The sequence below is a fragment of the Takifugu rubripes genome, chromosome 21, assembly GCF_901000725.2.
Source record: "Takifugu rubripes chromosome 21, fTakRub1.2, whole genome shotgun sequence".
NCBI classification, from domain to species: Eukaryota; Metazoa; Chordata; class Actinopteri; order Tetraodontiformes; family Tetraodontidae; genus Takifugu; species Takifugu rubripes.
This window is the reverse complement of record NC_042305.1, coordinates 15,325,694-15,335,579: the sequence shown is the minus strand read 5'-3', so window position 1 is coordinate 15,335,579 and position 9,886 is coordinate 15,325,694. Positions and strand designations below refer to the sequence as shown.

The 9,886-nt window shown below is 42.4% G+C and overlaps 2 protein-coding genes across 2 annotated transcripts; both read right to left on the bottom strand.

Moving 5' to 3' along the window:
* Nucleotides 1-1,379: 1,379 nt before the first annotated feature.
* Nucleotides 1,380-5,307, bottom strand: LOC115247537 (NACHT, LRR and PYD domains-containing protein 3). Its single transcript, XM_029829556.1, has 4 exons — nucleotides 5,253-5,307; nucleotides 4,846-5,033; nucleotides 3,124-3,347; nucleotides 1,380-2,312 (listed from the first exon to the last, which is right to left on the bottom strand). Exons 1-4 carry the CDS (start codon nucleotides 5,305-5,307, stop codon nucleotides 1,715-1,717), a joined length of 1,065 nt encoding a protein of 354 aa, XP_029685416.1. The 3' UTR covers nucleotides 1,380-1,714.
* Nucleotides 5,308-5,420: 113 nt separating this feature from the next.
* Nucleotides 5,421-9,143, bottom strand: LOC115247536 (uncharacterized). Its single transcript, XM_029829555.1, has 6 exons — nucleotides 8,236-9,143; nucleotides 7,829-8,020; nucleotides 7,577-7,754; nucleotides 6,240-6,423; nucleotides 6,042-6,151; nucleotides 5,421-5,911 (listed from the first exon to the last, which is right to left on the bottom strand). The coding sequence occupies exons 3-6, from the start codon at nucleotides 7,701-7,703 to the stop codon at nucleotides 5,421-5,423; spliced, it is 912 nt and encodes a 303-aa protein (XP_029685415.1). The 5' UTR covers nucleotides 7,704-7,754; nucleotides 7,829-8,020; nucleotides 8,236-9,143.
* Nucleotides 9,144-9,886: the final 743 nt, after the last annotated feature.

The window sequence follows — 9,886 nt, the reverse complement described above, 5'->3', positions numbered from 1 at the left end:
TTAGTGAATGCCACTTAGTTTTGCCCACATTGTGCCATTATTTTCCCGGCCTTTCCAGGAGTGGGACCTCATTCTTCTAACAAAAAGCTCCAAAAGATAAAGCAACCAGCACTGGCATGAAAGAGGGAAATTAGTTTCCAAGCAAACTCGTAAATAAATAACAGAAGATCTCATTTTTAAGAGAAGTAAAGGTGTTGGCAGCAACAGCGGACTAATAAGTCTTGATGTTGACATTCGGCCAGACTCTTTGCTGGATTAAGGAATGATGCTTTATGGGTTACTTGGTCTATTAAACCCACAGCAAAATCAGGCTGTAGCTCAACAGCAAAGAACAGTAGAGACTTGATCTCTTTGAAGCTGTGGTAAGAAAAAAAAGGATGCTTTCAAGACTGAAGGCAGGATTGACCATGAAATAACACCCGGAACCAGGCGGCTTGTCTTCTTTGCTCAGAGTTTTAAAAGTGCTGCAACACAGCCACACAAACAGCGGCTTATCTCGACTGTTGCTGCGGAGTAGGATGACTTCTGCAGATGTAATCTTCAGGTGTGCCACTCTCGTTTATCTGTCATCCTCCCGGGGCTTTTGGAGAGCATCTTTATCGGGCCTCCGCAGAAAGGAATTCGCAGAGACGAAAATTTGAAGGGATTGGTTTCAGCAGAAGGAGCAGATAATTACCACTTTGACAAGCTTTGATCATAGGTACAGTTATTCTCAGAATGTCAGTGTTGATAGAACAATGAGATGAAGGGCTTGAAACTCAGACGAATTTGCCCCAGATTTCCCTCCCCTCCGCGCAGACTGAACAGGAGGTGAGTCTGAGATAGGGAGACAAGTAGAAATGGGGGCTCGCTCTCATGGCTTACTTTAACTGTCCATAACCCTCTTTTGAGTCCTACAAATGGAGAAAGAGGATCTGCAAGGCGGCTTAAATATTCTGGTGAGTCATCTTGGACCTGTAAATATTGAGGGTAAAATGAATCACCGTGGTTTTCTTTGTTGTCAAAAGGAAGTAAATACTCCAACAAGAATCTGTGAGACCTGAACCAAAGTTGGCGTTGGCAAAGGAGGCGTTTAGTCCCGAGAGGTAATGCTGGTGGGAAGAGAGGAAAAACATGAAGGTGAACATGTAACCTCGCCACACGGGAAAAAAGATTCATTTTTCAGGACTTCTTTGAAAACACATCCAGACCACAGCACCTCCTACACTCAGATGCAGCATTTGTAAGTGGGGCCGCATGGTCATCAGACAGTATATTTGCACGTATTAAGGTACAAATGGGTCAAATTAGTTCTTATGTTCTTCTTTAAGTTGTTTTTATTACTAATCCAAATCAATTCAACTTTCTGTACAGTGGCTACAATCGAGCTTTACAAGAAACAGCGACTGGGCCCTGAGCAAGGAAAAACTCGTTCTTAAGAGGAAAAAACCAAGAGTAGGAGCAGCACTCCATACCCTAAACCCCTGCAGATGGCCAGCATGGTGAAGAAGGAGGAGAAGGGGGAATGAGGCAGGTGGGAGAGGTGAAAGAGGATCAGACACATACATCAGATACGTCCATCATACATACATTTGTCATGTTTTGTGATGCTGAAGTTGGAGATCTAAAACTGGAGACATACAGCGCCAAATATAGGGAGTTTAAATGTGAATTTCATGATATTAAAACCAATCTCTCATTTATAAATTGGATTATCCCTTGCTCGCTGCCTGATTCATTTATATTTGACCTCTTCCTGTATCCTGCTCAGTAGCCCGGCACTAATGTTGTTCTCCTCGAGGCCCAGATGCCTTAGTGGGAAGTCCAGTCTGCACAGCAACGCCCCCATGATGTCATTTCCGCCCAAGTCACTGATGCCGTTCTTGTCCAGATCAACCTGCCTCAGACTCCTGTTCTCCTTCAGCACCTCAGCCAGCAGTCTGACTCCTGGGTCTCCCAAGTTGTTCTCATCTAGGATTATGTGAATCAGCGACCTGTTTCCTTTGAGGCTGTCAAAAAGTTCCTTCCAAGCCGCAAGATCTGCACTGCTGGTCTGTGCCAGCCCTAAATACTGAAGCCGAGAGTAGTGCCTCATATATGATGCTAGCAATTTCACCCCATTGCTGCCCAAGCCATTTCCTCCGATGTCCAGCTCCGATAGAGCAAAAACCTTGAAAGAGCTCCATCCGGTGGGAAGCTGCAGAGTTGCATTCTGCTGTGCAGACTGACTCTGCTGAATGGCAGCAACCATTCTCACTGTTTGCTCCTGTACCTCTGCTATTCCATTCAGCAGTGTGAGCACTCCGTGGTCGCAAAGTTTGTTTCCAAACAGGCTGTGGAGAGAAAGAATGTCACCTAGGTTTGAATTCCTTCATGACTTCCTGCTTCTTTGAGGCTAGGCGGACTTGCCGCTTTCAGGTTTTTCATAATATTAGCACATGAATGTTGTTGGCTCCTGTGCAGCTCTCAGACAATGTAAAGAATATATTCACCTCCCAAATATTTAAGCATAATTGGTGTTTCTAGTTCTAAAAAATGTTTAAGAACCCGACTGTTCATGAGATGCATTTCTAAATAGTCATAAATGTTAATGGGATTTACCCATTTATAAATGGTTTATATATCAGATCATTAGGAGGTTATATGCAAAGCCATTACAGATTTATCTTTTAATATATAGAGATGGATATATTATATGCAGAACATCAAATAAATCAGGAACTACACAGATCCATTCCTCCGTTCCTTATTGGGCATGCTTTTAGTGGGGTCTGTACAGTGGCATGCACTCTCATCTGTTCATTAATTCAAGAGCTATTGTCACAAAGCTAAACTCTTTTGAATTTACTGTAATATGTGCAGAGAAAGAAAATGAAAAAGTTCAGCCACTGGAGGCATCTCGTGTTCCCATTAAACAGATGAATTGTGTAATTCAGCCATAAAAGGCCAAGATTTTATAGTGCAATTACGAGGCCTTCCTTGGGTTGGTTTGGTCTTTTTACTGTCCCTTCAGCTTAATTCTCTTCTTTTCTAAAGTCGTCTTGGAGCACTTTTAAATGAGTAATGCGCTCGAGGTGACTTTTTTGTTTTCTTGAAATTCTTCCTCAAATGTTGTAATATGAGCCCGCAGATCCCAGGACTTACTGCAGCCCTTTGACCTGAGGCTTTGCTCTCAGGACGTCGAGCAGGATGTGAGCCCCGTACGGGCCGATGAGGTTGAGGTTGAGGTTGAGCAGAGTGACCTCGGACGGGCTGCTCTTCAGGACCCCCGCCAAGCTGAGCAGCAGGTCATCTGTCAAGTCGGTGTTCCTCAGAACCAGCTGTTCCACCTCATCTGATGTTCTTAGTACCTGCATCATGGCGTCGAGCTACAAGTTCCAAAACAAGAGGGGTTCACATCTTTTGATCTGGTTCGCCTTGGCGCAAAGCACAGGAAGAGGAAAACGAGGAAACAACTCAATGGGATTTGAAAAGACATCATAAGGTCATGTGGTGGAGCCATAAGTCAGATGTCAGGCAGAAACATATGGGTAGAAACATATTCAGCAGCACCTCCCTGTCTTTCATATTTAGTTGACTATATGTCCCAGAATAGCAGGATTATTTGTATTTTAACCTGTTGGAAACTGAAATTGTATAACGCAATATTATTTTGGTATAATGGAAAGCAATTTTAAATGAAAAAGGGTAGGAAATAAAATCATTACCGAAAGAGCAAACATACCGTATTCCTAATTAAGCAGATATAGTCCTCTGGATGCTAACCCAGGGAAAAAAATAACTAAAAATCTTGAAAATGTTGGAATGGATGGAGGAAACCATGGCAACACAAAAGTGCAGGGCCACTTTAGGATGTCAGGAACAGCCTATGGTTCAGTAACGGTGTTTGTGTTATTCATCTCACCGTCACAAGTTAAGGACAAAACACCCTGTGATGTTTTTTTTTAATGTTTAATGTTGGATAAAAAGGTGCACATTTATTGCATCTATTTATTTCGAGATTATATTCATACTGAACATCAACACTATTTTATATCGTAATCACAAACAGCATGTTCATGTGCACACACACACTGACTTACTTGCTCGCTCACTCACACAGGGCAACAAAATGACCTTGTAATTCTCTACATGTGACAAGAAAATGTCCTTGGATCCTCCGCTATCTTTTTTGCATTGGTCATCCATCAAGGACACGTGTCAGCCATTGTTGAGGGGATTGAAAGGGGGGGAGGCATTGTTGGGTTCTAACAATTAACAATGGAACAATTGGACTGGCTCTAACCGGCTAACGAAAAACATGTCCACTGATTAAAGAGGCAAAGGCGGCGAAGGATGACGATAGAAATAGAGGTTCAAAGAAAGAACAGATGGAAATTTACTTAATGGAAAGCTTATGTTTTGAATCTTTACCCTAGAGAAGGTGCAACAACATCATATCCATTTGCTCAATAAATAATAGCACTAATTAATGCAACCTGGTGTTTACACGGACTTTATTATAGCATAAAGACTAGAGGATTTTTTGTCCAGTTAAAATTCTCTGGATAGTTTTAGACCATCTGACGGTGTGTTTGTTTTTGTTTTTGTTTTTTCAAAATTGCCTCTTAAAAATGCAGGAAGCTTGTCTAATCCCACACTGAATGCATCAGGAGCAGATGGTGTTTGACTTGTGTTTTAATTTTGGGGTTTTTTTTACACTTTTTAATGTGCCTATATTGGAACATCAAATGAAATAAATGGTTTATCTGCTAATACGCCTCAATTATAATATTTGGCAATTGAGCTACTTTTTTTTAACAGAGCTGCCAGTGGTTTATCGCCAAGAGTTTCTGGCAAAAACATTCATTTGTGTCACACACATACCTGCGCCTGCAGGTCATGCTCTTTAACGGGCTCTTCCTTGCCAGCGCTCTGGCTGGTGGCATCTTCCTCTGCCTTTGGCTCCTCATCACACTGTGGGGCCGTGTCACTTTCTGCACTGCGCTCCACGTCTGACTCCAGCGCTCCGGGGCTTGACGACAGTCGTTTCTGGAGCCGGCGCCTCTCCAGCACTTGGCACGTAACACAGGAAACAACTCAGCGCTAATAAAACTGCATCTGGATCCACAGCGAATGCAAGATATTTGAAATTAAAAATGTCGTGCACATCGGCTCGTGCACACTAACACACACTCTCCAATGCCTCACTTAATAGCAAATTCAACATTTTCCACTACAGCGCTATTCACAGCACTCCAGGGGGTTTCCAGTTGGTTCCTACTGTTACTCACTGTTTGCCTTGAACCAGTTATGCTTGTTCGGGCTCTGCTCCAACTCTTTGCTCATTTCTACACATTCGTCATAGAAATCCTTCCGTCTCGATTGCGGGGGTCTCTGCTCCTCGCCGTCATCCCTCTTTGAATCTTTGAAAAGAAACCCTGCTGTTTTTTACCCCCCCCCTAAATATTTAATGACATTCCATATGCAGAAAGGCCGAAGGTTATTTGTAAATCAGGGATGATTTCTCTCGACTGGTTTTCTGAAACAAGAATGGCAGCAGCTGCACTGTGCTCACCATGAACTCTGCTGGTTTCTTGTGATGGGGGCTGCTCTCTGACACTGCAGGTCACCGTCTCCTCCTGACTCACCGACGATGCTTGATCTTCACAGCTGTCTGCCACTTTGGACTGCTGAGATACTTCAGCTGTGCCCTCGGTGCCCCGCCGCCCCTCATCCATCTTCTTTGCTGCTGTGTTGCATTTGTTGCTTTTCAAATTAGTTCGACCCCTGTGCTGGTTCCTCTTTGAGGTTTCCTTAATCACAGCTGGCCCTTCGCTGTCTGTTGAGCCTCCTCTACATTCCTTGATGCATTTTCTCAACCGCCTTGCAGATTCCTTCACTGGTTTCACTGGGATGAACAAAGGGGGTGATGGGGATGATCTGATGGTGCCTACATTGGGGACACAATCAAGTAAAGGTGGAAAAAAGCTTGGTATTTGAGGCAATCAATTTATGCGCCTCATGTAAACAAAAGAGTTCTGAATAAGCTTTAAAAAGAAATGTAAAAAGTTGATGCTCACTTTCAGGCTTTGTGTTATTGGCAGGATTCTGCTCAAGGGGAAGAATTAACCTTTCATTTGTGGCACTCATTTGGTGGCAGGAGCTGTGTTTGTTTCGGAGGCTCGTACATCTAAACATATGAGGTTTGTCTATATCGTGTTTTTAAAACATTATTCCCGCATTCATACCAACTGATTATGTGGAAACTACTATCGAACCTGTAACAGGGTATCCCACCAGCCAGCCAAATCAGCCGGAAGCAGCTCTTCCTGCCCTGCTGGAAGCCGGGAGCATAGCGGTACTCGCAGCACGAACTGAACCTGGCCACCATGATGCCGTTAATGTACAAGGTGATGCTGAAAGGGAAACCTCTGTGTCTCTGAGAAACAAACTGGAACTGCTCTGAAAGACAAATGAGCAAAATAATTTCAGAGCTTCAAGATGCCTAAATGCCTCACAGGTTTTGTAATATGACAGAAATGGTCAGACTGGTTGAAATGTTGCAGGGAAAAAACTGTGACAACTATCCAAGAAAGTGTACAAAAGGACAAAATATTAGAATGGAAGTTGTGGGCCAACATTATCTGAATGTTTGTCACAATTTTGGAACTTCTTCAATCATTTTCTTGTCAATGTTGCTGATCAGCAAGGGACATTTTCTTTCAAAAGTGTTCTTTTTTTAGTTTGAGAGACAGGTAGAATCATCTCCCATGTGGAATAAACTCAGTTTTCATTTAGATGCATTCAGGAGGAGTCAGAATAAACTAGATTAGAGAAGAAAACTGTGTTCCTTTGCCATCAGTGTTAATCGGTTTAAACCAGTTTTGGCTCATGTTATTCTCCAGGAAAATTAATTTCAGAGAAACTAAAGTAATATTTGATGTTTATTTTGTCCACGCACATTCAAAACAAAGTAACACAGAGTAGATAAAGTGTAACTTTGATTTTATTTGCCCCTTATTTTGAAAGAAACCCTCTTCTAAACTTTGTGCTTCCAGCCCAACACAATAAGGTCAAATGTAATTTTGTTTGCGGCACTTGGAGGCCTGAAAATTAGATTTTAAAAATTCAACAGCAACGTCTCTTTCCAGAAACAGCGTCCCTGTTATTTAGGACAATCCGCGCAGCACACAGGACCCTGCCCTACTCCTTTAAACATTAATTCAGGAGCAGACACCAGATCCTCCTTAACAATCAGACGCAGCAGCGTGAACAGCAGCCACTGCACGTGGATATCTAGCATTAGTTCAGTGCAGTGATCATCAGCTCAGATCCTGGGCACACCTGGGTGGATGTGCGTTTTAGGCAGACTTCACGTATGCTCAGCTTGTCTTATCTCTATGTGGTGATCAGTTCAACATCTGCTCCAATGCTGCCTCAGGTCAGCGCTCTCATGATCACCGTTCACGATAGTGATAGTAAAGGGTTCAAATGCCTTCTTCAATCATCCTGGGTCTCGTGACTGGTTGAAAATCAAATGTTCTGATAACAAAGACATTTTTATTGTTTTTTTTTAAAGAGATGGTAAAGGAGGCTTTGCAGGTGTAGCTGGTACCTCTTGGAGACACCAGCCCTTTGAAGACGCAGATATTCTCCCCTCCGTTGACTTGCTGGAGAACCTTCAGTTCGTCCTGTGTAGGTTCCAAAATTGACCCCCGGTGACCTTGTCCTAGATAGGTCATTGTAATGACGACATTAGATTTCCTTGCCTCTCTTTGCTCCCGCAGGAAGCTCTAAGACACAGAAAGGATGACAGAAAGAGTACGAGGCTCGACTGTGAGAAGTGCCGCTGCAGATGACCGCTTACCTCTGTTTTAGGGTTACTCTGGGTTCGCTGAGAGGTGACGGAGGAGAAAGATCCTCTTCTTTTGTCGTACAGGTAAGAACACGACTGGCTCAGAGCACTTTTGATGGAAGTTAAGCTTGATGACTTCTTGAGGACAGGGAGGTAGATGCCATCCTTACCATTGCTGTTAGAAATGGCTGTTGAATGACCCAGCTGCAGAAAGAATCAGAATTAAGTTATAACACTCTCCAACTTCCTATTAACCAAAAAGAATGCTGAATAACACAACTCAGGGTCCCTTAACCATATCCATAATGCCACAATCCAGTATTTTCTTGCATATTTTCCATAGTTTCTGAATAATTTACATCAGTTTATCGCTTCCTTATTAATGTCATGCAGAATTATCAAGATGTTCCATTTTTGACCTTGTAGATCTCTACAGTGTCGGGGTTCTCGAGGACAAGCAATTTATTCTTCCCCCTGATCAGACTGGCAATGGAGTGTATAGTCCTAGGATCCCTGTAAGGCTGATCTGGGATCTGTCAAAATAACCAAAAAAAAAAAAGGTTTTTATCTTTAAAGGACCTTAAAAATGTGTCAGAAGCAGAGCGTCAGGACATGTACCGGAGTATCTGCGCCTCCTGTGTGGAGAGTCTTGCTGCTTCTCCGACTTCTTCTCATTGTTTTCTTCTGATAAAAGACAAGGATGCAAAAACAAAAGGCGGGATAGAGACAGACGGTCAGAACAAAGCTGAAGGTCATGAAATTAAACTTAAAGTATTTATTGATTTTGGGATACACTGTAAGTTTCTTATAGCTAGTGACAAAACAGCAATAATAAAAATGCAGCAGAATATTAAGCAGTGTTAAGACCCAGGTTTGATCAGTGTCTGTGTGATGTCTGTGATCAATGTTAGTGTAAAAGATAAGGCAGAGGCTTGCTTCAAAAGTAAATGAAACCACCTTTTACATATTAGATTCAGATGCTGCTGATCCTTTTGCGCTGGAAGCGAACAAGCCTCGGTTGTCTCCACATCCTGTCATTGAACTCTGTAACCTAATCCTGACCATGTCAGATGCTTGGCTGAGTACATCTGTACACGCACAAGTGCGTCAAACATTAGATTAAACATGGAGCGAAGGAGCCATTGATATATTGTCGCTACATGTGATGTCATATTTCATTTATTGTCTCACTCATCTGACTTTTATTGTACATTTTAATGAAGGTTGTACGTACCAGAATGTCCCTTTACAACCTTACTAACTTTTCTATTACCCTGAAATCCACCTTCAACTACAAAATGTCAAGTGAGCAGGTACAAGTAAATATATTTGAAGGCTCTATTTTGGTCAGGTACACAATTTTCAAAATAAAAGCTTCATCAGAGATGAAAAACTCTGGAAACACTGTAAAACTCTGAGGTGTAACTCATTAAAGGCTCGTTTTTACAGTTATGGCATAAATTGCACTTACTATAACAGGAGAGATCTTACCTGTTGTCTTGTCCTGGTTTGAAGTTGAATGCCTCTGTCCACCAGGTGATCTGATACCTTGACAGCTGTTGATCTCCTGTTCTCTGATCTGTCTTCACACGGAAAAAACAGTGACACCCGATCGGCCGACACCTCCGGTGCACATCACCCTCTCGCCAACCTTTGCACTGTAGTGTTTGTTCTGTGCACCTAATGAAACATTTCATGGTTATTTTGAATTTTAAATGACATCCTAAAGTAACAACAAAACCCCCAAAGAATTAAAGTCCATTTTTCAACACAAGGAGAATTATTCTGGGCCAAATGTTGAAATGCAGGAACATGCCAAACGACAAAAATGACGCAGGTGTGAAATGGTGCAAAGCAAACAATTAATCCTAATTGGTCATGTGGGAAAAGCCAGGACATTAAATGCAGAGGAAATAATTAATGCATCATTAAGTCATCCATGGAGGATTTACAGGAAAGTCGGACATCCCTTTCAAATGCAGCAGTTTTTTTGCAGCTCCCGCTGCTGCCTTCATAAACTTGACCCTGATTATATGTCTAAAACAGTGACTCCAGGCAGCCTCTCATGTG

What these genes read in the sequence shown, in the direction of transcription:
- LOC115247537 (XM_029829556.1), bottom strand. Translation starts at nt 5,307, where the DNA reads ATGAGCAAAGAGTTGGAGCAGAGCCCGAACAAGCATAACTGGTTCAAG. An exon ending in AGCATGACCTGCAGGCGCAG is followed by an intron (nt 3,348 to 4,845) that starts GTATGTGTGTGA and finishes TGGAACTTGTAG; the next exon opens with CTCGACGCCATGATGCAGGT. An exon ending in CCTCAGGTCAAAGGGCTGCA is followed by an intron (nt 2,313 to 3,123) that starts GTAAGTCCTGGG and finishes TTCTCTCCACAG; the next exon opens with CCTGTTTGGAAACAAACTTT.
- LOC115247536 (XM_029829555.1), bottom strand. Translation starts at nt 7,703, where the DNA reads ATGACCTATCTAGGACAAGGTCACCGGGGGTCAATTTTGGAACCTACA. An exon ending in GGTGGGATACCCTGTTACAG is followed by an intron (nt 6,152 to 6,239) that starts GTTCGATAGTAG and finishes TCATATGTTTAG; the next exon opens with ATGTACGAGCCTCCGAAACA. An exon ending in CAATAACACAAAGCCTGAAA is followed by an intron (nt 5,912 to 6,041) that starts GTGAGCATCAAC and finishes TCCCCAATGTAG; the next exon opens with GCACCATCAGATCATCCCCA.